We start from the raw sequence: 27,703 nt of genomic DNA, 5'->3' as shown, positions 1-27,703 counted from the left end.
AACGGAACCGCAGAAACGGAGCCCTCAAACGATAACGCATCCCAAAGTGGGAAGGTCTGGTAACGTAGCGCTTGCAGCACCGTGTGTACGCCCTAAACGATCATAGCCCGGCCTCTCCCCACCTCTCCTTCTCACCCCCGCGCCACCCGTGTCGTTGCTGATGCGTTTCGCCAACAACAGCAATGGCGGATCACAGGGTTGCGTTCGTGCTCCAGACGCTACTAACCATGCTACAGATGTTAGTGCAACATCTACAGCTCCTCTACCACAACCATCAGCCACAAGTGGACATGGAGAACTACATGAACTACATGTTGCTAAAATGTAGTTCTCCGTGGTGGAGAATAACCAGAAGGGCAACCATGGCAACCATGCTCGGGGGTCTTATTCGCTGCTTTTAGTGTATTTTGAGGCGGAAGTACAGCGCCACTTACAGGCCCGGCATATGTACTACAGCGTCTCCACCGGGTCGAGCGGCCTCGTGTGGACGGACACGTTTCTTGTGCCGATTCCGTGTGGACGGAAGACTTTTTAGATATCGACCTCGGTTTGTTTTCGTCTCCGTGTGGGCGGGGCCTAAATGTAGTGAAACTAATCCTAGGAGTTTTAGTATTGATGACAGACCATTGATTTGGACACTTTATATGTTAACAAGGAAAACTGTGAATGACAGAAGCCTCTATCAAACTGGCCTACATGACTAATGGCTACTATCGTCATCATTGGTGATCCTGCTGATCTGAAGCTACTTGAGCTCAGAGCTAATCCACCCTGCCTCTCAAAAGCACCTTCATCTGCTTCCGCTAACAAGTAGATTTACTGTAGTGCGAACATAAACCCAGAATAACCTCCAATCAAACACTGTTAACCTTTCACCCAAAACCCCACTGAGCAGACAATTAGCCAAAATAACCACTAAACCTAATCCATTATCGTCGGGCGCTTCTTAGAAGATAGATTGTCTCATAGCGTGTAAAAGCATTATCTGTATGGTGCATCATTATGATTTTTGCCACTTCAAAGTATTTTCTTCAGCCTTAAATTTTTCAATCATGTGTTCGGCCTTGCAATGTAGTGCCTTCAAACTATCCATATTAATTATCACTGTGAATCTAAGTGTTATTTAAACCTTATAGTCTTTTCTTTGTGCTTTAGTTAAGCATAACAGTGTCAGTAGTTAAATGCTAATAGGAATGCATGAAAGCACTTTTTTCTCCTTTACATTCAGTATGACTTACATTTTTCAAAATATGTTATTTAAGCTTAACTTAATGAGATCATTTTTGCTGTAAATATTCCACTAACTTCATGTTCATGTGAGCAGGCTGATAAGGTACAAGTGTCTTTTTGTGCACCTTATGTTTGGCTTTCATCTAATACTTTGTTTTTATATTAGCAGCAATGTTGAATTAAACTCCAGTCAAACTTTCACGTGTCGTATCGGTCAACAGAAGTGTGAGGTGCAAGTGTGAGTGTACATTTTAATGTCATAATGGCTTATGATCGGAAAATGTTCTTTACAACAAGGTAGTGATAATGATTATCAATCTAGGCTACTACTGCACCCCCCCCCCCACACACACACACACACACACACACACACACACACACACACACACACACACACACACACACACACACACACACACACACACACACACACACACACACACACACACACACACACACACACACACACACACACACACACACACACACACACACACACACACATAACCAGAGCTGAGGATCCTAAAACTGCTGTTCCTTGAATGGCCACTTGAGGCTGGCTTCAAAAGGGGAACAATCCCCATTGACCCCCAGGTTGAAATGCCCATATCTGCAGCAGAAATACAATGTTACATATTAAGGGCCTAGTAAAAAAATATTTTGACTTTAGAGTTATCAACCTATTAATGACAACTGTAAAGAGTGCGAATGTTTTGATAACTCATCAGTTATAACTATATTTAGGTTTAAGGTTATACATCATTTAGGCCGCTGCCGCTTTGAGTAAGAGGTGGTTATACAGGTTGCTAGCTGCTCTGCAGTTTAATCAACCTGTTCATAGAGATTAGGGTTTAATGTAATTGTTGCACATCTTTCAAACTTGACACCTCCAGTATGCACATATGGGCTCAGAACAGTCTCATAATACACACATGCACACAGAAGGATTCACACTTGTATTTCCGGATCCACACTTGTGTTTTTCAATGCACACACAAATGTGTTCCGTTTCATATACTGTACATGTAAATAAAATCCAAACACAGAAAAAAGTTTTAAATGTGTATTTTTGATCCACACATATTTGTTTTCCTTTTAAAACCTCGGCCTGCAAACACAAACCGCTTTCTGTGCATTGATCGCTGTGCATTCGTGTGTGGGTTTTTTGAGACTCCCCTGACGCTCACCCGATTCGTACTTGTAATTTCTCTCATCTATAGCCAATCAGATGTCTCTTCCAGACTAAGCCAATCACATGAGCGCGCCCCCACGAGGGTAGGATTTCTTGCGTTCATGACACTTCGGCCCATTCCCAAATCGCCCCCTACCCCCTACCCCCACACCCTACCCCTCCGTTTGCGCGTTCACGCGGAGTGTCCGCCATATTGAGGGCTGTTCCAAACCAACGAGTGTGGAGCGGTGTGGAGGGGGAGTGGGCTATCAAGCCCTCAAACAGCGAGTCTGCAGCATGGATGTATAATAAGAACTGGATACAGCGTGGGAGGCGGGGTCTAATTCATTCCTATGAGAGTTGCTCTGATGACAAAATGACCCAACTTTTGAGAGAGCGAAACGTCACAGATTACCCGGCATGCCTGAGAAGTACCCGTATGTGCGGTCATAGAGCATGCGCAACTTTAACCACGCCGCCCAAAAGGCTCGTTCACATCAAGCACGTGAATTTGCGTAAACGTAACAGCACCGCGCGTTCATGAAGGCATATGGTACTGGATTTATATTAACGAGGCGGCAGTTAGCAGCTAACGGCTAGCTAGTAAATTATGCTAAATTACACATCAATCGTTATGTACTTTTATATTACGCTCAGGATCTAGTGATATCAAAGCAACAGAGCTTCATTTAGCATGATACTTGTGTGGGTTGTACATGAAACCACTTGGTAACCAATACTTTGTTTATGCATACTTTAAGTAACATTAGGCTGTCTTTGGCTCTTTTCTGCTGTAACAATGTAAATGTATTCTGATCTAATTGATGTTTTTGTCAGTTTGTTTCCCTATATTGCGACACTTATTTGGTTTAAGATTATTTCTCCTTTTTTTACAGACATCCCCAACCATAGTGGAATAATGTTGTAAAGGATTGCATTGATCCGTGCATCAATACCTTCACCCAGCTTTGAGGCCTCCAATGAACATCATCTTGTGGCTGGGAAAAATGTGAACAAATAAATCTCACAAAGACTGACTTTCTGCTGTAATCATTATAATATCAAAGACAAGCACTTTAAGTAACAATATATAAAATCATTCAGCAGCAGAGGATGGGGTGGAAACAGCATTTCTAACTAAGATGATTACAATATTACAAGTTAAACATCAAGATGAACATACTATTATTAATTTAAAAAGTACATGGGAGACTTAAATATCCTGCAATATACCATTATCAGAATAGGAACAAATGTGCCAAAACATTTCTAAAATAAACATAAACATAAACTGAGGGCTTTCTTCCTGTATCCATGCAATATATCCATTATTAAAGCTCCGTGGGATGGCAGTAAGGCGATATGGTCTGTTGTTATTGTGCATCCATGGGTAAAGACAAACTCATGTAGTACTGAACATGTCAAATGAACGTGCCGGGCGGCGCGGTCCCGTGGGTTAGATGCGCGTTCATAATGCCGAGGGAAATAACTCTCAGAATAACGTTAATAGCAGATTTTTAAAACTTGAGGAACGAATGTTTTTAATAAGGGCTATACAAACGTTCATACTGGGTAGTTTATTTTATTTAAAAATAATTATCCAACGAGTTACAGATCATTCTTTCCCAATGTAAGTCAATGGGAAAAAGTGTTTCCGGTGTTGTGTCAAATTATGCACCCCCGTCATGAAATGCACCCCTTGTCACGGGAACGCGCATTTCTAAATCACACGTTTACACCTTAAAACGATGTTTAAAACGAAAAGTAAACGTTCAGGGTTTTTATTAATGGTCATTTTCAGACTGTGAGTTGTTTAGTGGTAGCTCATATAGTCTTGATTATTCTGGTTTAACTTTTCGCTCCGTATTTGATGGTACTGTAGTGGTGTCAAAATTAATTCGTCACTTCCTTTCCAGTTTTTTTTTTTTTTTATCTTTCTTTTTATTATTATTGTTACGTCCTGTCTGTATAAACGTGCATTAAAATGTATTGTTTAATTTTACATAGTTGTCATCTAATAATCAAAATATATGTTTATGTTACATAGTCTTTGTCAGCATATTTTTGCCACGCTATGCACCCCTTGCTATCTTACAAAATAAAAGTCACACATTCATGAAACTTGCTCCATTTACTGGTACCAGTCCTAGAACCATACCCTGAAAAATGCTTGAGGGTGGGATTAATAGAAACCACTTTTTTTGGGGGGGGTGCATTTTATAACAGGCCTGGCCAACACAATATGCCCCCCCTTGCTATCTTACAAAATAAAAGTGATACATTCATGAAACTTGCTCCATTTATTGGTACCATTCCTAGAACCATACCCTGAAAAATGCTTGAGGGTTGGATTAATAGAAACCTCTTTTGGGGGGGGGGGGGGCATTTTAGGACAGGCCTGACCATCACAATATGCCCCCCCTTGCTATCTTACAAAATAAAAGTGTTACATTCATGAAACTTGCTCCATTTATTGTTACCATTCCTAGAACCATACCCTGAAAAATGCTTGAGGGTGGGATTAATAGAAACCTCTTTTTTTTGGGGGGGGTGCATTTTATGACAGGCCTGGCCATCACAATATGCCCCCCCTTGCTATCTTACAAAATAAAAGTCACACATTCATGAAACTTGCTCCATTTATTGGTACCAGTCCTAGAACCATACCCTGAAAAATGCTTGAGGGTGGGATTAATAGAAACCTCTTTTGGGGGGGGGGTGCATTTTATGACAGGCCTTGCCATCACAATATGCCCCCCCCCCCTTGCTATCTTACAAAATAAAAGTGTCACATTCATGAAACTTGCTCCATTTATTGGTACCAGTCCTAGAACCATACCCTGAAAAATTCTTGAGGGTGGGATTAATAGAAACCTCTTTTTGGGGGGGGGTGCATTTTATGACAGGCCTGGCCATCACAATATGCCCCCCCTTGCTATCTTACAAAATAAAAGTGTCACATTCATGAAACTTGCTCCATTTATTGGTACCAGTCCTAGAACCATACCCTGAAAAATGCTTGAGGGTGGGATTAATAGAAACCTCTTTTTGGGGGGGGGGTGCATTTTATGACAGGCCTGGCCATGCCAACGGGCCATGCCTGAGATCGCATGCTGTAGTTTTATTAAATGTGCCAACTGCCAGGACTGTCTTAGTGAAGATAGCATTTAGATGTCCACTGTCTTGGAACAGTCTGCAATTGAAATGGAAACTGAGCAATCTGGTGCCACTAAATGTTTTTAAAGCTCGGTTGGATGCTACTCAATCGGAAGCTGTTGGTACCTGTTCATGTGGATAGTTATGTAAATTGTAATCCCTGTAATGATGGTGTAAAATGTCCTTTTGTTGTTCTGTTTATGTTTGTTTATGTTTCATGTGGAACCTACTTGAGCAGGTCTCCCTTGAAAAAGAGATCAATGATCTCAATGGGATACACCTGGATAAATAAAGGTTTGAAATTAAATTAAATGAATACATGTTGAATGAAATAAAGTGACATATTATCCATACTAAAATTGTGTACATTATCACACATAAAATAAACATTCATTTTGAAGATTTATTAGATTTTTATAGGCAAAGTTTAATATAAGAAACCTTGCAGTCTCCCCTTATTATAGCCCAGATCAAGAAAGAATGTATTGCAGGAAATTATCTTATATATGCGCACATGTCTGTCTACTGGATTAATTTTGCGCATTAACAACACAAGCAACTTGCACCCCACTCATTCCCGCGTCCCACAGTCCTGACGGCGCGAAAACCAATTGTGGTACAGCCGACAATTACATCGTGAAGCTTGCTCTGGTAAAATGGATAACAATTTGTACCAAACCATTGTCGATTACAAGCGCAAAGGCCAGTATCCGCTAGACAGCACAAAGACATGTACAAATGAAATAAGAACAAAGGCTTCCACTTATGTCCTGGATGGTGAGTTTTTGATTGATTGTTTAAGTAGCCTATTCAAAGACACCCCACAAACTTGTGTAGTCAATATGCGGATTGTATAACTGTCATTTATTTGATGTCAACGAATATTACAATTTATGTTAAAGATGGAGCCCTGTATTACATGAAGGGTAAGGCCACCAAGACCAAAGTGGTCAGAGGCGCGGACGAGGCAAACGCGATCTTTCTAGATTTCCACGATAGCGCCACAGGTGCTCATACTGGCCAACACAGGACCAGAGACGCCATGTTGAAAAGATTATTTTGGCCTGGGATGTCTTTTGACATACATAAATGGGTAAGCACTGCAACTGCTGATAAGCAAGCTGTTCACTTTTTATAGCTTCAGCTTATCGCAGATAAAGTTAAATACCCTGCCAACTTGCATTTAAGTTTATGTATTATTTCCTTAAATTACAGAAATGTAAGAACCTTTTCTATTTGGTCTGGTCCTGTGTGAACTGACAGAAAAAGGTATTCAGATAGTTAACCTGTGTATGTGTTTTGAACAGGTGTCAGAATGTGCAGTGTGCCAGGCAGCTGCTCATCCTATAAAACAGAAGGTGGAATATACCCCAATAAAGGTAATATTTTTTACCACATTCTCAAAATCAATGTCTGTTGTTGTATCACAAAACACATTTACCTCACATATATCACATCCATCTCAGCAGATAATGTAGAAAGGAAGAAAGCTCTGATTGATTTGAGCAGAATTATTTTCCCTACACAACATGCTCACAAACATTATATCCAGAATAAAATGTATAATTATTATTTGTCCTTTTTTTCAAGGTTGAACATCCATTTGAGCTCATTGGCATGGACTTGATTGGCAGGTTAAAAACTACCAATAGTGGGAATGTATACATTTGCGTTATGGTAGACTACCTCACAAAATGGCCGCAAGCATATCCTCTGAAAACCAAAACAGCAACTGAGGTGACAGAATGCATTGTGAAGTTTTTCCATCAGTTTGAGGTGCCAAAAAGAATCCTGACTGACCAAGGAAGAGAGTTTGTCAATGCGGTAATTTTGAAAATGGTTTAAACATTTTTTGCAAAAATATTGTAGTTGTGTTTTCATCTATATAAAACGTTATACAATGTTCTTTATATTTACAGATCAACAAGAATGTATGTGCCAAGATGGGGATTCAGAGAAGTCTCTGTTCGCCCTATCACCCTCAAACCAATGGGCTGGTAGAGAGGATGAACGGCACCATACAAAGGTGAGGCAAATGCCAGTTGGACCATATATATATATATATATACAGTATATATAATGCCTATTATCAGTACAAATTCAATTTTTTTTTTTTAGAGCTCTCAGGAAGCTGGTGGCAGACAAACCAGAAGACTGGGATGAGTACCTAGATGCAGTCATGTTTGGCTTGAGAAAAAAAAAGCAGATGACAACTAAGTTCTCACCATACTTTTTGATGTTTGGCCGAGAGGCTCGGTATCCAACGGAGATGCCAGAAAACTTCATGGTTGGTAAACACGTCTCAATATAACTTAAGGTACATCAAGTTAATGTAGAAAAACATTTACTGAAGGAATATCAAAACATTTATTCACAGGTAGACAGCAGTGTTGAGGATGTTGTGGCTGAGGAAAAGGTTTCCCAGGGCGTTAAAAACCTTGAGGAAATCAAGGACACTCTCCATGGCAATATTTCCAAGCAGGAAAAAAGCACCAGGGAGCGCTTGACAAAGGGCATTCCTAAATGCCACTTCAGAGTAGGTGACCAGGTGTGGCGACAGAATGTGAGGAGCCAACAAAGAAAAGGTGGCAAGCTTGAGGCAAACTTCCTTGGCCCTTTCCAAATTACAGCACTAGAGGGGAAAAGTGCTGATCTGCTATCGGAGGATGGTAAAGTTTTTAAAAAAAGCCTCACCTGCTGCTCCATCAGTCTCACCTGCTGCTCCATCAGCCCCACCTGCTGCTCCATCAGCCCCACCTGCTGCTCCATCAGTCCCACCTGCTACTCCATCAGTCCCACCTGCTGCTCCATCAGTCTCACCTGCTGCTCCATCAGCCCCACCTGCTGCTCCATCAGCCCCACCTGCTGCTCCATCAGCCCCACCTGCTGCTCCATCGGCCTCACCTGCTGCTCCATCAGCCCCACCTGCTGCTCCATCAGCGCCAGCCTCATCTGCTCCAATAAATACTGTCACTCTAATTGACAAATGTAGGTGTTTTGATATTGATTTGCTACATTTGAATAGTAATTATGTAAACATGAACTAATTATTTAACTATAACATGGTTGGTGCATTCATGTATTTTTTTCAGATGTGTAGGGCTGGGAAGGATGTACACGTCCTCCTTTCAAAAATAGGGCCATACAAACTTTTTTTTGGGGACATCACAAACACTGGTCCAAACAAGGAGCTAGAGAGTGAGGTATTGCTTTGTCACATTATAATTTATATTTTATATAATTCCGTTCCCTAATGGGCAATATTTGTTTTAATGAGTCACAAAACATTGTATTACAGTTTTATCGACTTAAATCATAAAAGGAAATTCAGTGACGTTACAACAATGTAGTGGATAGTATTACAGTAAACATGCCTCTTTTTAATATATTGTGATAATTTTTCTCATAGGTGATCAATGCCTACCTTACACTCATTGTAAGAAGATTTAACCAGTGCAATGACGGTCAAGCAGCTGTTATTGACAGCTACGCTATGACCGCCATCTGGAAACACAAATTTGGAAGAATCCGGGTATGTACATGATTGGAATGACTTTGCATTTGTAAATTTTGCAAATGTGTGTTTTTCAACAGGAATGTAATACTTTTGCAACTACTCTCAGGTTGATCCAATGGCACACACAGTCATCGTGGGAATTGTGAACGAGAACCATCACTGGATGTTGGTGGTGAGAATAGGAGCATATTTTAAGCTCCAATCTGTATCTATAGTGCTGTATACACCATATATAATTAGTGATTTGCAAGATAACCGGGCCACACATACATGCCGTCACTTATTATTGATAACATCTAAACAATATCCTACATCGTACCTGCCTAGTGTATGGTTCCTGCCTAATGCATGTTGTGTTTCCATGTGAATAATAAAAGGTAATGTACCCCCATGAGCGGAAAACCCTCTTCTTGGATCCACTTGGAGAAGGGAAAGGCAAAATGAGGGTGTGCCTACAGTCTACAAGGTACATTTGATACAGTGTACTAGTTCTGGTGTTGTATGAGTTTTTTGACAATGATGTGGTGCATCTTGACAAATGTACTATCTACATACTGTAGAGCCTTTATGAGGATGAAAGGCTGCAAGGTGTCAAGGTGGACATGCAGCACCCTCCCCCATAATCGCCAACAAGACAGCACATCCTGTGGTGTCCTGGCCTTAAAAGTGAGTGTGAAATGCATTTACCCAAACATTACTCTCAAACTCAAATTCAGTAGCAATTAGACTGAATATCTTGACTTGCTTTTATACATCTTGATCAAAGATGTATTGAATTGTGTCAAACTACGCATATACAACATGTCATTCTTTAAATCTGTTGGGTCATTTGTCTGTATTCCATTTGAGGGTAAAATCATAGACCATGCAGTCCATATACTAATCAGAGTTCTCTTCAGTTTGCATAGAAGATTTTACTGGGAGAGGCAATTGAGTTTGAAACCTCACAGAAGGCAGTGCACGAGCTGAGGCTGGACATTGCTACTTCTCTCCTCAGAGAATCTGGTTTGTTACCTTTTTTCTCAACATTGTCAATGACTTCATGTAGTTACTTTTATTAATTGTATCTCATAAGTATGTATCAATAACCTAGTATATTAATAATGTGCCATGCAAATTGTTGTATTGTATCACTGCTTGGACCATTGGTACTGTTGGGTTAATATTAACCAGGGACATTATCAGGGTTTTAAAAGCAACAAAGTGGCTTAAGTATAGATTAGGGTAAATAGTCACTACATACAGTATATTGTGTATCTCAATTCCAAACTATACAGATAACATATGAAGCATCGCAGGCAGGCATCTTGAACTGCAATTTCATATAGGCTACACACGTCACACTCTAACACACCCTTTCAATTCTGCGGTTTATTTAAGATGTGAGATTTCTCCATCTTCCTCTTTTCAATGTGCTCATTGGTGTGTATTACTTTTAACTGATATCCTCAGTTAATCTTTACCTTGAACTTATTATAATCAAAGCTGTAAAGCTAATACATGTGATGAACAACAAAAGAACCATGAGAACCAAAATTAAATTGATGTGTACTGTGCGAAAGAAGTTTTTGGATGTTTTGTAATGATATTGTGCAGGTTCCCATTCTACAGAGGGTAAGGAGAGCGTGAAAGAAGGAGCAGATGGCTCTGCTGTGCTCAGATTGAATAATTTAGAAAATCTATGTGTTTGTGTGTGTTTTGCCTTTTCTTCACACAAAATAATAAAAGACCAAAACAAATTTGTCCTTATATAATTGACCTTTTAGTCAAAAATTGGAATGAATCACCTTGACCCCAAATCTGCAATGTGGTTAATCTGAAGATATTGATTACTTTTTGTCTCAACAGATGATCTAAGCAGGCTTTTACTGTGGGAAGGAGGAGCAGGATGAAGAACATTCATTTCCTATTGCACATTACAAATAAAGAAAATTAGCAGAAATATTTTTCCAGACTTTATCAACATAACATTTGCGTTGGTAATTGCTACTATATTTGGCATCTTCAGCATTAACTGATAAAGGATGAATGTTTTGCTTGTTTTTCCATACATTTTTGTTGAAAATGTATTTCTTTCTCATAACACAACATTTATGTTTTTGAAAGATTTTGATAATTGAAGGAATGGTTAATGTTAGTGGGAAATATATTAGAGATATTCTATTATCATAAAAAAATCCCATAATGCATACCTTATATAACAAGTATTTATTGTTTTCTCAGATTTGCTGTGACATTTGTCAGCGGTGGTACCACCACCAATGCGTACAAAGACGTCCAGTGGACCAACCGTACTTGTGCCCTGGATGCACATAATGCCCCGAAGGAACCATCATTAACTGTCCACTGTCATTTCAACCAATGCAACTATTATTAGCATAGGGAATTATTAAGTGTTCAGTAAAAAATACCTTCATGTAGTCTCTGTAACTTGATGATGGATTAGATATCCCCTAACATGACTTGCATGTTCAGTTTGTTCACTCAACTCTCAGCAACCAGGGGATAAGTAATCTAAACTCCTTAATACCTACTTCAATGAGACATAATAAATGCTCTGTAATGGAAGAAAGTATTAAAATCCTCCCTTGGGGTGAATTGTGATGATGTATGCTGTCAAAGGTTAGTCAGCTAAATTGAACGTGCCACAGGGTGCTGCAAATAACTTGTCTAGATTGTGCGGTACTCGGATGTTATTTATCACGTCTGACTGTGTTTACACTGATCATTTAGTGTCTAATTAAAAGCTATGTACAGGGATGTGTTGTCTTAAGCAAGAGCACACACACAGGGGGTGCATATCGTGGCAACCAGGCCTGTCATAAAATGCACCCCACCCCAAAAGAGGTTTCTATTAATCCCACCCTCAAGCATTTTTCAGGGTATGGTTCTAGGACTGGTACCAATACATGGAGCAAGTTTCATGTATGTGACACTTTTATTTTGTAAGATAGCAAGGGGGGGCATATTGTGATGGCCAGGCCTGTCATAAAATGCCCCCCCCCCAAAGAGGTTTATATTAATCCCACCCTCAAGCATTTTTCAGGGTATGGTAAAACCGGGTGAAATAGCCAATAATAATAATAATAATAAAACCGGGGAAAATAGGGGGGAAAGTGAAAAAAAGTGTCCGAAAATAGGCACTCGTGAGGCGGGCAGAGTCCCTTGTCAACTCCCGTTACATTCCTCCAAGCTGGGGGGGGGGTCAAAAGGGCTTGACCAAGGCCGACCCAAAGTGCACGGTGGGCGGACTCATCACCTCCGTGATGAGTCTCCATTGTGATGTGAAAACTTCCATTCGGTGTACATTGTCCTGTACTGACAATGGAGGTGTCCTGAGAGTGCAGCCTGTGTAATAGATATAAGTCATGGTTGATGACCTTCCGGGTCTGTCCAGCAGAGGGCGCGTGTTGCTTGCCGCGGGTGCATAATACATAAGACTTGAAGCAAGCTAACATCGTCTCTGTTTCCTTTGTCTTATATTTTCCCCATATTAGGTGAGTTCATCCGTGAGAAACGTTATATATGTAGACTGACTGTGTATAATATTAATGTGAATAGTGATAGTTGTTAGAGGTATTTTTGGAGGGTTTCTCTAGGTTCTGTAATTGTTGTAGCTGTGTATGCTAGCTTTGCGAGCGCCGTTAGCTATGCTAGCGCAGCTAGCTATGATAGTGTAGTTTAGCTCCAAGAAGGGGAGTTTGGGTGTTAATTTGGATATGTATGTTTGTACTGTGCATTTAAAAAGTGACATCTTGTGTGTTAAATTGGATGTATGTTTGCAGTACGCGCATTGTTAGTGGTTGTTTTATATCAAGAATCCATGTTCTGTATTATACAGCGTGCTATGTGTACCATGTTGTTGGCGGGCATAATACATAAGACTTGAAGCAAGCTAACATCGTCTCTGTTTCCTTTGTCTTATATTTTCCCCATATTAGGGGCATAACATTTGGAGGCGCTGCTGGGAGATTTGATTTGAGGACCATCCCTGAGTTGTTAGTGGAATCCTCTGATCAATTATCCCCTTAAACAACCCAGTCATCGGAGAAAGGAGCTTGGAAAGGCAGTCGAGGTCGTTTTCAGACAACGTTGGTAACCTGCACCCTGAAGTGTGAAAAGTCACCACTAGGGAGCAGCAAAACAACCTAATTAAGTAAGATAAACCCTCATTTGCTATTTCTGCCCACTTCTCTGATACAATGGAGGCTGAATTGGAGAAGCTGCAGCTGGACATTACAGGTGCATTGTATACACTGACTGTAGAACAACTGATTAAAGTGTGCAATGAACTGGAGATTTCAGGACCGGATAATGTGCATGTGACTGGTAAATCTCGCAGTCAATTAATTTCTCATGTCACAGAGCATAATGAACGTGAAGAAATGGCCGAGCTAGAGGATGAAGGCATGTCCGAACTTCTTAATGTGCAGGATATCATAGACAAAGCCAAAATTACAACAAATGTACATGACAGTGTCAAAAGGGAAGATCTCCAGAAGGAGGTAGAGGCACTAAGGTTGTCATTACAAGAAAAAGAAAATGCAATGCATGACCTAATGAACACAAGCATGAACCACCCTGCCGGGTTCAGCCCCCCAGAAAGAAATCTGGCCCAAGTACTCCCCAGTAGTTCTATGTGGCGCAAAGATCTTAAGATCGCAGGCCAAATAGGCGAGCCAGGACAAAAAGATAGGCTCACATTTTCTAGTCTGGCCAGACAAATTGAAAATGGCTTTAGTAAGGGCTACCCAGAGTCAGAGATCATTGATGCTGTAATCCGTGCCATCACACCAGGCCTGCAGTTACGGAGTTACCTTGAAGGGAAGGAAAACCTTACACTGCCTGCCCTTCGCCGAATTCTCAGGTCTCATTACCAGGAGAAAGGTGCCACAGAGTTATACAAACAACTCACCTCTGAGGTTCAGAGTAGTAAAGAAACGCCTCAAAACTTCCTGATTAGAACTATGGACATGAGACAGAAAATCCTGTTTGCTTCTCAAGAAGCCGAGTCAAACCTAAAATATGACCCAGCACTAGTCCAGAGTCTCTTCATGCATACTGTCCTGACTGGTCTACAGAATGACAATATTAAAAGTGACCTGCAGCCTCTCCTCATGCAGATAAGTACTTCGGATGAGCTGCTGCTGGAGAAAGTGAACATTGCGTACACCAATGAAAAAGAGAGACAGGATAAAAAGAAACTTGCTGCCCCATCACGAGTAACAAATGTGAATACAGTCAAGTCCACTGAAGTTCCGGTGGAAATGAAAAGCACCAGCCAGCAAAACACAGTTACTCTGCCCACTGATCTGCTGTCAGAAATCAAAGGAATGCGCTCTGACATGGTGCTGTTGCAAGCCCTGAGAGCTGAGGTCTCCCAAATCAGAGAAACGATCCAAACGGCCACATCTGCACCCCCACAGCATCCCTCACCAAGCAGAGAACCAGCTAATATTTCCACCCCTTATCCTGTGTTTTCACCCCAACAACCCTCTCCCTATAGGGCTGAATTCAATGCCAACAGCGTGTACCACCGGCAGCCACCAGCAGCAGTGCAGGAGTACCGACCGGCATTCCACCCGGCACGAGTAAGAGAAACGGCTCAGTTTCAACAAGGGTATGCACCGCAGCGATACTACCCAGCACCACGCCCCCGACCTAGGTGTGTTTCCTGTACTCATGCAGGCGAAGAGTACTGTCAGCATTGCTTTAGGTGTGGAAGCAGTGAACATTTCAGAGCAGGTTGTAAGGCACAGAGGGTAGAGGGACCCACTAGGCGGAGCCCTTTAAACTAAGAGGGGTTGCTCCCATGGGACATGCAGCAACCGGCCACACAGATAAGTCCCAATCTTGTGCAAATTGCAATGAAGAGAAAAAGAGTAGGGAACTACAATACTGTTCAACTTGCAAAATTACACTGTATTGTTCTAAAGAATGTCAGGAGAACCATTGGCCTGCACACAAAAGGCATTGTAAGACATACACATGTTCAGGTATTAAGAAAGCGACACAGTCACATGACAAATCCAAGCACAAACAAAATATTGCAAAAGAAAAAACAGCTACTGTGAGAGAGTTAGTAGGGAAAAAGTGCCTCATCAGGTGTTTCCTACACGAACAGAAAACTCAGGCCCTCTGGGATACAGGCTCACAAATTTGTGCTATAGATGAGGTATGGAAAGAAAGCCATCTAACTGATGTACCGCTAAGAGATGTAGCAGAGCTAATTGACCCTATAGACTCTTTACAAATTGAAGCGGCCAATGGTACAGAAATGCCATATGTTGGTTGGCTTGAAGTGTCCTTTAAACTTACTGCAAGTGATACCGAGTTGCTAATACCCATGCTAGTGCTAAAAGGTAACCAACAGCAGTGTCCCATTATTGGCTTTAATGTCATTGAGCACCTTGTGATAGCCAGTCAGCCAGGCCAGAAAAGACATGGGGATAAAGAGAAGCTTGTACAGGCAGTAAAAATTGCCTTTCCTCATCTTCGAAAAAACAAAGCAAAAGCCTTTATTAATGCTGTGAGTGTAGGACAGACATGTGACTATAACGTAAGAACAGCAAATGAGAGAGTTAGTGTGCCTAAACGTAACTCCATTCAACTCGAGTGTCGAGTACAGGCTCCATTTTTCAAAGAGGATAAAACTCTGGTTTTTGAGCCAAATGAGAACCCACAATGGCCTGAAGGATTAGAGTTTTGTGATACTCTTGTGTCCGTGAAGGCAGATACAGTCCCAAGAATTATTGTTAGTGTGCAAAACACAACAAATCATGACATTACGATGGCAGCAAGAACTATTATTGGAACTGTACAGTCAGTCAGATCAGTATATCCTGCAAACATATTTAAAACAGACCAAAAACCTGCTGCATCAATCCACCATGTCAACGCCCAGATCTCCAGTGAAAGCCCCCCTGTGCATGAGCAGTGGGATCCTCCTGTGGATTTGACTCACCTTGATGAACACCAGAGACAAATAGTCAGTCAGATGCTAAGAGAAGAATCAGACTCATTTTCCAAGTCTGATGACGACATAGGCTGTGTGGAAAACTTGCAAATGAAGATTTCACTACAAGATGCTGAGCCAGTGTCAAGAGCCTACCGCTCTGTTCCAAAACCCTTATACAAGGAGATGAAAGATTACTTACTGGACTTGATAGCACAAGGGTGGGTTGAAAAGTCCATGTCTTCCTACTCCTCTCCAATCGTCTGCGTAAGAAAAAAGGACGGAACTCTACGTTTATGTATTGACTACAGGGAGCTCAACAGGAAAACCCACTCAGATCGCCATCCCATCCCCAGAGTACAGGACATTATGGATAACCTGGGAGGAAACACACTCTTTTCACTGCTGGACCAGGGTAAGGCATACCACCAGGGTTTCATGGCCAAAGACAGTAGACACCTAACAGCCTTTGTGACCCCCTGGGGCCTTTATGAGTGGGTACGAATCCCGTTTGGACTCATGAATGCCCCTGCAGCATTCCAGCGCTGCATGGAAGAGTGCTTGGAGGGCTTAAGGGATGAAATATGTGTGCCATATCTTGATGATGTTCTTGTGTTTAGCAGGACATTTGAGGATCATATCAATGCTGTCAGAAGGGTGCTGCAACGGCTGAGGGAGCATGGGATAAAACTAAAGCCCAGAAAGTGTGACCTGTTTAAAACACAAGTACGTTACCTTGGAAGAATTGTGTCTGCTGAGGGAAATAGAGTGGACCCTGCCGATACTGCTGCAGTAACGGCCCTGAAAAACAAACACCCAGGAACTATCGGTGAGTTAAGAGCAATAATGGGACTATTAAGTTATTACAGGCAGTATATCAAAGATTTTTCACGTATTGCCTGTCCCTTGTATGACCTCCTTAAAGCACCTACAGAAACTGAAATGCTGAAAAAAACGAAAACAAAAAGAAACAGTAGAGGACTTTCATCCAACACACCCATCAAATGGACTGACATGCATCAGTTAATATTGGAACAGTTGATAGACTGTCTCTCGCAGCCTCCTGTTCTAGGTTTCCCAGAGTTTTCACAGCCATTTGTCCTCCATACCGATGCTTCCAACCAGGGATTGGGGGCAGTATTGTACCAAAAGCAAAATGGAAAGCTTCGTGTGATTGCTTATGGTTCACGTACTTTAACAACAGCAGAGAAAAATTACAATCTACACTCAGGCAAATTAGAGTTTCTTGCCCTCAAATGGGCAATCACAGAAAAATTCCGTGATTACCTATACTATGCACCATTCTTCACCGTCTACAGTGACAATAACCCACTTACATATGTACTGTCCACTGCCAAACTGAATGCAACAGGTTGTCGATGGGTAGCAGAACTGGCAGACTTCCATTTCATAATTAAATACCGTCCTGGTAAGGAAAACATTGATGCTGACAGTCTGTCCAGAATGCCTTTGGACGTGGAAGTATTCATGGATGAGTGTACAGAGGAAATGTCATATGATGTGATTGGAGCAGCTACACAAGCAGTGGAGAACCAGGATGAATCCAGTGTGTCATGGTCCATGGGTGTCTCATTAAGTTGTGCAGCATTAACTGTAGACGCATCCATCATTCCATTGACAATAGGACAGATCAAACATGACCAAAGAAATGATCCCAATGTTGGAGCAGTGATTCAGTACAAGCTGGCAGAAAAGAAGCCATCAGGCTCAGAACTCAAACAACTCAGTTCACAAATCTTATGTCTGCTAAGAGAGTGGGACAAGTTGGAGATGAATGAGAGTGGAGTGTTGTACAGGAAAACTTCAAACAGAACACAGCTTGTGCTTCCAGAAAAGCACAAAAGTACAGTATTAAAGGAGCTCCATGATGAAATGGGCCATCAAGGTGCAGACAGGACTACATCTTTGGTACGGGACCGGTTTTACTGGCCCTACATGCAACGAGAAATCGAAGATTATGTCATGAGGAGATGTGTGTGCCTCAAGCACAAGAAACCAAGCCGTCAGACAAGAGCGCCACTGACGAACATTGTCACCACTCAACCGTTTGAGCTTGTCTCAATTGATTTCTTGCACCTTGACAAATGTAAGGGTGGTTATGAATATATTCTTGTAATTGTTGACCACTTTACACGTTTTGCCCAGGCCTACGCCACGACTTCCAAATCAGGAAAAACAGTTGCAGAAAAAATCTTTAACGACTATGTGCTGAGATTCGGCTTTCCGACAAGAATACACCATGATCAGGGTGGTGAATTTGAAAACCAATTGTTCACACAATTGAAAAAGTACTGTGGAGTTGCTGGGTCGAGAACCACTCCCTACCACCCACAAGGAAACGGACAGGTCGAGCGGTTTAACCGAACATTACTCCAGATGTTAAAGACCCTCACAGAGAGACAAAAGACTAACTGGAAAGACTCACTAAATAAACTGATTTACTCCTACAACTGTACTCGTAGTGATGTAACAGGTTTCTCACCCTTCAACCTGTTGTACGGACGCTCTCCACGGTTGCCAGTTGATATGCTGTTCGACTTGACCGTGGAGCAAGGGGACAGTAATCATCATCGTTACATGGAAAAGTGGAGGCAGGGCATGGAGGAGGCATACGAGATCACAAGAGAAAATGCTCACAAAGCTGCTATGAGAAGCAAGACACATTATGGCAGTAAGGTGAGAAGCTCAGTATTACAGCCTGGTGATCGTGTATTAATCAGGAACATGACACCTCGCGGTGGTCCTGGCAAACTGAGAAATCACTGGGAAGATGCTATTCACACAGTTGTGCGTCAAGTGAGTCAAGATATCCCTGTTTATGAACTCAGACCTGAGAGAGGGACAGGGAGATCAAGGGTTTTACATCGTAATCTTCTCCTCCCATGTGACAACCTGCCGCTGGAAACTCAAGTACAGCCACGTGCAAAGAGAAAGAGTGTGGAGAGAAATGAGGAAGCGGAGCAAACAGGGGAGGAGGAAGAGGATGATGAGTATTATCTAGCACCACTTAAGCAGCAATCACATCCATGCCCACCTGAGACAGTGAATCCTGCGTGCACTAGTACACCTGTGGAGCTTGAATGCATACACTCTGAGGAAAACCTGTCAGCTGAGCCAGAGAAAGAACAAGAAATGGCACACGAAGTTGGGTACTTGCCGGAGGGGGAGGACAGCTACGTTGAGGACAGCTATGTTGAGGATCTACCTGTGGAGAATGACAGCTACGTTGAAAACAGCTGCGTTGAGGATCTACCTGTGGAGAATGACAGCTACGTTGAGGATCTACCTGTGGAGAATGCTGTCCCATCACCTGCTCAAAGTGACCCCAGTAGTAAGGAGCTTCAAGGGCATCGACGACAATGCAGACGACCAAAGGTCTTCACATATGATAGGCTTGGCTCACCAGCCTGCTACAACATAAAAGCACCACCTCTGCATACAAACTTAAAGGTGCCATGGACACACACTGTACCGCCATACCACTTTCAGCAGTACTATGGATATGAGGGTAGTGACATTGCACACCATTGAACTGAGTAAATGCACATACATTACACTCAAAGAACACATAAAAAGGAAAATGGACGGCAGAGGTCACATTCAAAGTGATTGTTGACATGAGATACATTTATGGGCTGTGTTTTCACACAATATATCATTACATGACACTGTTACAGTCAATCATATCTCACTCACCTGTTTTAAAGGAGTGTAGTTCACTTGGACATGCTGCACAGGCAGAACTGTTAACAAGGTAGCAACGGACTATGTTGAAACTATGTGTGACAAAGGAGGTCAAAAAAAAATGTATGAAAAGAGTTCCAGACTGTAACATTGCACTTTATAGGTAAATGTACTAAACATGTTTAGCCTGAAATAATGCATATTCGAGACCGTTTCTTCTGGCCACATATGCAGCAAGAAGTAGAGCACTCACACACACAACATACATTCAGGGACTGTAAAAAACAAAAACAAACGGAGAGCTTGTGAACATATGTTTGTCATACAATGATGGACTTTCTACTAAGCCAAGGGCTTAAATGTGTAAATTGAGTGTGTGCACTTTTGCCAGACTGAACAGTGAGCGTGGTATGTGTTTAATAAATGTTATAGATGTTGCTGACATGTAGGCATAATATTGTGGATTAGAATGTCGGGACGACATCTGTTTTGAAGGGGAGTGTGTAATAGATATAAGTCATGGTTGATGACCTTCCGGGTCTGTCCAGCAGAGGGCGCGTGTTGCTTGCCGCGGGTGCATAATACATAAGACTTGAAGCAAGCTAACATCGTCTCTGTTTCCTTTGTCTTATATTTTCCCCATATTAGGTGAGTTCATCCGTGAGAAACGTTATATATGTAGACTGACTGTGTATAATATTAATGTGAATAGTGATAGTTGTTAGAGGTATTTTTGGAGGGTTTCTCTAGGTTCTGTAATTGTTGTAGCTGTGTATGCTAGCTTTGCGAGCGCCGTTAGCTATGCTAGCGCAGCTAGCTATGATAGTGTAGTTTAGCTCCAAGAAGGGGAGTTTGGGTGTTAATTTGGATATGTATGTTTGTACTGTGCATTTAAAAAGTGACATCTTGTGTGTTAAATTGGATGTATGTTTGCAGTACGCGCATTGTTAGTGGTTGTTTTATATCAAGAATCCATGTTCTGTATTATACAGCGTGCTATGTGTACCATGTTGTTGGCGGGCATAATACATAAGACTTGAAGCAAGCTAACATCGTCTCTGTTTCCTTTGTCTTATATTTTCCCCATATTAGGGGCATAACACCTGCACCGGAACTTTCCTGAGAGTGGAGGTCTGCAGGCAGGCTCCCATGGAGCTGTGTGTCTCCGTTAGACTCAACAGCTGATTTGATCTCTCTCTCGCGTCCGGTTACACTTCACTCGCGTTTATATCCATATCGATCAGATCCAGCTCTCCTGATCGGCCTTTATAGAGAGCACCGATCAAACTATTAAGAGTGAATATCGGCCGATGATGACCGGCGGGGCTCCCCCCCGTTGACAGTTCACTGTCTAGCAGTGGCTTCGTAGTGCACTGATCGATTAGGCTAAGGCTAAGCTAACCTGTAGCTGCTCCCTCCACACTCACAACAACTTCATACAGACAAATAAAGCAGCTGTATTCGCCATACAGGAAACACACATTTAAAACGGTTTTGCCTGCCGTTTTTGTGTACACACAAGCATTCATCAATTGTTCGGAAAGTGGCGCTGTACCTTAATAATATAAAGGCTTGTATTTGCGTGCATTTCCTGTTCGGAAAGTGGCAATGTACTGACAGTGGAGGTGTCCTGAGATTAGCGCATGCAGGCAGGCTCCATGGACCTGTCAGCTCCGGACTGCGCAAAATGCGTACATGAAGCGCTACGTCATGAACGCAAGAAATCTACCCTCGTGGGGGCGCGCTCATGTCATTGGCTTAGAATTGAGGAGACATCTGATTGGCTATCGATAGAAAAAATTACAAGTACCCACACACGAATGCACAGCGATCCATGCACAGAAAGCGGTTTGTGTTTGCAGGTTCAGAGGTTTTAAACGGAAAACAAATATGTGCATATATATGCATTATTACATATATTCTGAGCCCATATGTGCATACTGGAGGTTTCAAGTTTGAAAGATGTGCAAATATGTTGTGGCCAATCAGATTTGAGAGTTGCGCCGAACTTCGTCCAGTAGATAGCTAATGTGTGTAACTTTAAATGTTCAAATATGGCTACAATTGGCAGGTGTCAACAAATGTTCCTTATTTTGTGTCAACTGTGGCTTGTTTCAACACTTTGGTCAATGTAAACTCTGGTCCAACAAACAGAACAGATTTCCTCCTAATCAATTTAGGCAATGAACCTGGGCATTTGATACTAAGAAATGAACTCCAGTACAATCCTGTTGTATGTGTTATGTAATGGGGTCAATACCCAGAAATAAAACTAAAACCAAGAAAGCTTTGTTGCTGTTATGTATATGTGTGTGAGTTTCTTGTTATGTGTGTTAATACAGGTAAATATGATACATGTACTGTTTGAACAAATGTGAAGGTTATGAAAAAATAAGAAAATATTACTGAGTCATCCTAGATCAGTACAAACAGGTAATACTGCTGACTTCAGAAAACACTCTAAGATACACATAAAAAAAAAAACACACACACACAAACACACACTCAGACACAACGACGCACGTACTCAGGGCCAAGGTTCAGCAGGGTGTACCCCATTAAGATAGCTTTAGTTAAAGTGTGACCGGACACTAGTGTACACTTTTTGCGGTTAGCGTTTAAAGCGGCAGGATATATACAGGCAGGAGGAACAACACACCATAACACATCATCTGTCAGCCATGAGGGTCATCAACATGGTATGTTTGGCTGAATGCATTGAGGATATGCTTTCCATTTTATCACTACTTTTTAGAATATATTTAATGACCCTCTTCTTACTTTTACTCATTTACTACTTCATATTATTTTCAAAGCATATGTGTTTTTCTATTTTTGTAAAACCTGAAAATGTTTCCTGCTCTCTGTTTCTCTGCTCTCAGGGTCCAGATCCGTCCCTGGCCTATCGGCCGAATTTGAAGACAAATAAAACCAAAGAGAAGGAAGGCTACAGGAACTTTGAGGTAAGCATCTATATCTCCCCTTGAGATCATGATAGTTATTCAATACTGCATGCATTTATGGTCAAATGATCTAATTAAGAGGTGAGAACGATTATTTTTGACAAATGCACAAAATGGGTTAATAAGTCAAGAGGCTAAAAAGAGACAGAGATATTCAGTTGAGTCTGTTTGTATTAGCAGAGCATAATCCCTAATTTGTTCTGTTGGCCAGAAGTTTATTTACAGATCTTGTAACTAAATGTCGAACATTGATCATCAAAATCACTAAGTGTTTTTTAAAAGAGCTGAATCTCCATTAATGAAGTAATGCAGAAAATGCCAACCAAACAAATAATTGTATGTAAATGTACTGAAAAACTATTTAATAAACCGAGATAGTGAACATGTTATTGTGTGTGTGTGTGTGTGTGTGTGTGTGTGTGTGTGTGTGTGTGTGTGTGTCTGTCTGTCTGTCTGTCTGTCTGTCTGTCTGTCTGTCTGTCTGTCTGTCTGTCTGTCTGTCTGTCTGTCTGTCTGTCTGTCTGTCTGTCTGTCTGTCTGTCTGTCTGTCTGTCTGTCTGTCTGTCTGTCTGTCTGTCTGTCTGTCTGTCTGTCTGTCTGTCTGTCTGTCTGTCTGTCTGTCTGTCTGTCTGTCTGTCTGTCTGTCTGTCTGTCTGTCTGTCTGTCTGTCTGTCTGTCTGTGTGTGTGTGTGTGTGTGTGTGTGTGTGTTTTTCAGAGTGGAGATCTAATTGATCGTGTGTTCAACACATATAAACTGATGCACACTCATCAGACGATGGACTTTGTTAATCAAATGGTGAGTAAATCAGGAGCAAAAACAGAAGTTGTAACGTTGCCGCAAATTTTTTTTTTTCAAAAATCAGTAATGAACTAAAGTGTACTGATTTTGTATGTTGTGCAATTCTGTTATGACTGATTGATCTTATCAGGCTAAGCAAACAAGTGTCATCCTGTTCTCTGAGGTGAAGGTCTCAGAGACTCTGGGGACTGCGTTGTGCTTTTACTTATTGATTTAACTGCTGCCTTCGATACAGTCGACCATGACACCCTGATCTCCCACTTGGAGAAGTGGGTGGGCATTGAGGGGAAAGCCCTGGAATGGTTCAGGTCATATCTGAAGGACAGAACTTTCTCTGTCAGCCTTGGTGACTCCGAGTCATCCTCTGCTCCACTCCTGTATGGGTTCGCACAGGGCTCAGTATTAGGCCCCCTGCTATTCTCCCTCTATTTGGTCCCTCTTGGGTCCATATTTAGAAAGCACGGCATCGCATTGATTATTTATTTATTTATTATTGTGATGCTATGAACTATTTATAGTGTAAATTGGAATGATCCACATCTGTGCTCCCGGGTGTATCTGTGTGTTTTCTTCCTGTATGTTCCTGCCTGTGTACATGACATAAACTGCTGCTCATAACCAATTTCCCCTTACGGGATTAATAAAGTTGTTGATTGATTCCATTGCTATGCTGATGATAGCCAGATTTATGTCCCACTAAAAAAGAAGGACGGTTACTCAATTAGCCCACTGCTAAAGTGTCTAGAGGACATAAAGGCCTGGATGGCGTGCAATTTTCTAAAACTAAATGAAGGAAAAACAGAAGTAATGGGTTTTGGTAGCACCATTGGCACCACTATGTAGACCTGGGTTCCCTGGTTCAGTACACCAAGCCCACCATTACGAACCTTGGCATTAAAATGGACCGTGAACTAAAACTTGAGTCAGATTACATTTGTGGTAAAAACAAGCTTTTATCACCAGAGGCAGCTTGCCAAAGTAAAACCTTTCCTCCCCAGACAGCAGTTTGAGACAGTAATCCACGCCTTTGTCACCACTCGGCTGGATTACTGTAACTCTCTCTACATGGGGGTCAGTGGGTCCTTCCTCGCTCGTCTGCAGCAGGTGCAAAATCCCGCAGCAAGGCTTTTAACTGGCACACGGAAATATGACCACATCTCCCCCATTTTGGCTTCGCTCTTGCTGCCAATACATTTTAGGATTCATTTCAAAATCCTTTTATTTACTTTTAAATCCCTAAATGGCATGAACCCACCATATCTTTGTGAGCTGCTACACCCTTACACGCACAACCGCCCTCTCAGGTCAACGGATCAACTGCTCCTGAATGTTCCCAGAACCAAGTTAAAGCTCAGAGGGGGCCGTTGCTTCTCTGTAGCGGCTCCCACACTGTGGAACGATCTGCTCCTGCACATCAGACAGGCCGCCACACTGCCTGCTTTTAAATCGCTTCTTAAAACCCACCTCTTCTCCTTAGCGTATTAACATCTTTTAGAGCGTTGCTTTTATTGCTTTTAAATTGTCTATTGTTTTTACTTGTACTTGTTTTATGGTGTGTGAGCTGAGCTGTGTTACTTTGTGTATGTTTTGTTTTGTTCATTTGCCTGTACAGCACTTTGGTCTGGAGGTTTAAAGTGCTCTATAAATAAAGCTGTATTGTATTGTATTGTATTCTCTGGTTGCACATGGACTCTAGCTGTTTTAATAAACGTAAACCATCTACAGAAGCTTTTTATAACATATCATTTGAAAATTCATTGGGATAATACTCAAATAAAACTAAATAAATATAAAGCTTTTTCAAAATCTTTATTTTAGGTGCTCTAGTAGTAGTTGGAGAAACTGAACCTCTGCAGCACTATTATGACTCGTACCTCTTTGCAGAACTCTGCGTGGACGGGCTGCAGCCACACTAAGCTGGGGATGATGGACGCCATCATGTCTCTGGACCAGCTGGTGGACGAGTCTGATCCTGATGTGGATTTCCCCAACTCCTACCACGCCTTCCAGACTGCTGAGGGCATCCGTCAGGCACACCCAGACAATGGTACCATACTGAGAGAGAAGCAGAAATACACAGACTGTGTACAAAAACATACTTGATAACTGTATTCACTGTCTCTCCCCAGACTGGTTCCATTTGGTAGGTCTGATCCATGATGTTGGGAAGACAATGGCTCTTTGGGATGTTCCTCAGGTAGACACATGGTCTGGTATATAATTTCCAACTCTGAACAACCGCAATGCTAAACCAGAGTTCATCTCGTACCTTAATGTCATCTTTTAAGTTATGTCATTTTTCCAAGAAATGTTCTGTCTTCCCAGAAACTCAAATTCTTTCTGTGACGGGTCTTCAATATTTTTTTTATCCACAAAGCAGCTTGTCATTATTACAAAATCCCTTGACCTTATCTACATGTTTTATAAAATATACATCGAACCTAATGAATCCTAATTTCATACTTTGCGTGTGTGTGCTCTCCAGTGGGCGGTAGTAGGTGACACCTTCCCAGTGGGCTGCCAGTATCAAAACTCCATTGTGTTCAGGGACAACAGCTTCATGGATAACCCAGATGAGAAGAATTCTCACTACAAGTTAGTATTGTCATCTCACATCATCAGTCTGCACATTGTCTATCCCTGAAGCCAAGGATGTGTATTTTAAATTTCCCATACTTTTGCAACATTTTCTGTGCCAGGTTTTTGAGACCTGTTTGGTTGCCTTTAAACTTTATGTGTAGTCCATAGCCTTTCCAAAACACAATGATGTTTTGTATTTATCTGCAATAACGACCAAAATCAATACAACTTGTAGTTCTACAATTATTGACGTCACCTAAAGACTTGTTCTTAGAAGTAATGGGAATTATTCTGTTAAGTAATGACTTTTTTTATTTATTAAACTATTTAGTACTGAGTTCGGGATCTATGAGCCAAACTGTGGCCTCGACAAAGTCCACATGTCCTGGGGCCATGATGGTCAGAGACACTCTAACACACAAAACAAACAACTAGAACACCAGAAGTCATTGAAGTTCTTGTTTTTCTTCAATATTGTTTATGATCTCTTGCATTGTTGTCTTCAGAATATCTCTACAGAGTTTTGAAGTTCAATAACTGCTCCATCCCAGAGGAGGTCAGTATACTATAACATTAAATGATTGTTTAAGTTATGTTTTGGGGAATTAAACAATTAAAGCAGACAAAAAGGGTGCAAATATTTTCCCACCTCATCAGCAGTGATACTGTTTTTCTGTCTCCCTGCAGGGGTTGTACATGATTCGCTTCCATTCATTCTACCCCTGGCACTCCCACGGAGACTACATGCACCTGTGCAACGAGAAAGACCTGCGCATGCTGCCCTGGGTCCAAGAGTTCAAGTGAGCCTCTTCCTTTGTCCTGTGCATGTTATCCTTTTCATTGCTCCGACCTGAAGCGGCATCTTCTATCCTCTCCACAGTGCATTTGACCTTTACACAAAGACCACGGAGCTGCCCGACGTCGACAAGCTGAAGCCGTACTACCAGTCTCTGATCGACAAGTACTGCCCTGGAATACTGAAGTGGTGAAACAGACAGCATTGAATTAAACAGCAGCACTATATAGAAACAGAAAGTGAACACTTGAGAAATTCAGAATGATTTGTCCTATCACTGCTTTTAACACTGAAGCTGGATTAATTACCTGTACCCTATACAATGTATGATATACATTGTATAGTGGCATTCAAGTTATACACATAAGTACATTTACAAAACTGATGTTTGCATTTTTCAGATAAATATGTACTGAATTCTTTTTTTTGTATTATTCTTTAATATGTAGTAAAAAAAACATTTAAAAACAAACTACATCAATTTGTCTGGAGATTCATTTCGTACATTGGTACATTTGAGGAATTGATATGTCTGGGAAATAAAAAAAGGAAAAGTGGAGTGTAACTGATAGAGCAAAAGATCACAGTAACAAACAAAAATAACACCTGCAAACACACACCTGAATTAACATAGTGCAACAACACACACAAAGAATAACATGAGCCACCATTACTCTCTTAATGAGTGGAACAGAAGACTGCTTATTTACATTTTTATAGTTCTCTTTTCTTTCAAAAAATATAAACATCTTGATCTGCTGAATTAAGTGATTGTGAACAGACTGATATAAGGAAAATGAAAAGCAGTAAAGTGTAGATGGGAGATTTGT

At 41.4% G+C, this 27,703-nt stretch overlaps 2 protein-coding genes across 2 annotated transcripts in view; both read left to right on the top strand.

The window, feature by feature from the left end:
* Positions 1 to 3,438, top strand: part of adm2b (adrenomedullin 2b) — an 8,269-nt gene extending 4,831 nt beyond the window's left edge. Inside the window, exon 3 of the mRNA XM_079685576.1 lies at positions 3,298 to 3,438. The gene's annotated coding sequence lies outside the window, so the exon portion shown is untranslated. The remainder of the gene's footprint in view (positions 1 to 3,297) is intronic.
* Positions 3,439 to 22,269: 18,831 nt separating this feature from the next.
* Positions 22,270 to 27,348, top strand: miox (myo-inositol oxygenase). The gene is made up of 10 exons (XM_079685526.1): positions 22,270 to 22,433; positions 22,617 to 22,697; positions 23,414 to 23,494; positions 25,382 to 25,544; positions 25,627 to 25,694; positions 25,983 to 26,092; positions 26,409 to 26,476; positions 26,584 to 26,633; positions 26,765 to 26,877; positions 26,958 to 27,348. Exons 1-10 carry the CDS (start codon positions 22,416 to 22,418, stop codon positions 27,064 to 27,066), a joined length of 861 nt encoding a protein of 286 aa, XP_079541652.1. The 5' UTR covers positions 22,270 to 22,415; the 3' UTR covers positions 27,067 to 27,348.
* Positions 27,349 to 27,703: the final 355 nt, after the last annotated feature.

The sequence above is a fragment of the Notothenia rossii genome (genome assembly GCF_949606895.1).
Source record: "Notothenia rossii genome assembly, chromosome: 5".
Lineage (NCBI taxonomy): Eukaryota > Metazoa > Chordata > Actinopteri > Perciformes > Nototheniidae > Notothenia > Notothenia rossii.
This window is presented reverse-complemented; position numbering and strand designations above follow the sequence as displayed.

What these genes read in the sequence shown, in the direction of transcription:
- miox (XM_079685526.1), top strand. An exon ending in TCAGGCACACCCAGACAATG is followed by an intron (nt 25,545 to 25,626) that starts GTACCATACTGA and finishes GTCTCTCCCCAG; the next exon opens with ACTGGTTCCATTTGGTAGGT. An exon ending in ACTGCTCCATCCCAGAGGAG is followed by an intron (nt 26,634 to 26,764) that starts GTCAGTATACTA and finishes GTCTCCCTGCAG; the next exon opens with GGGTTGTACATGATTCGCTT.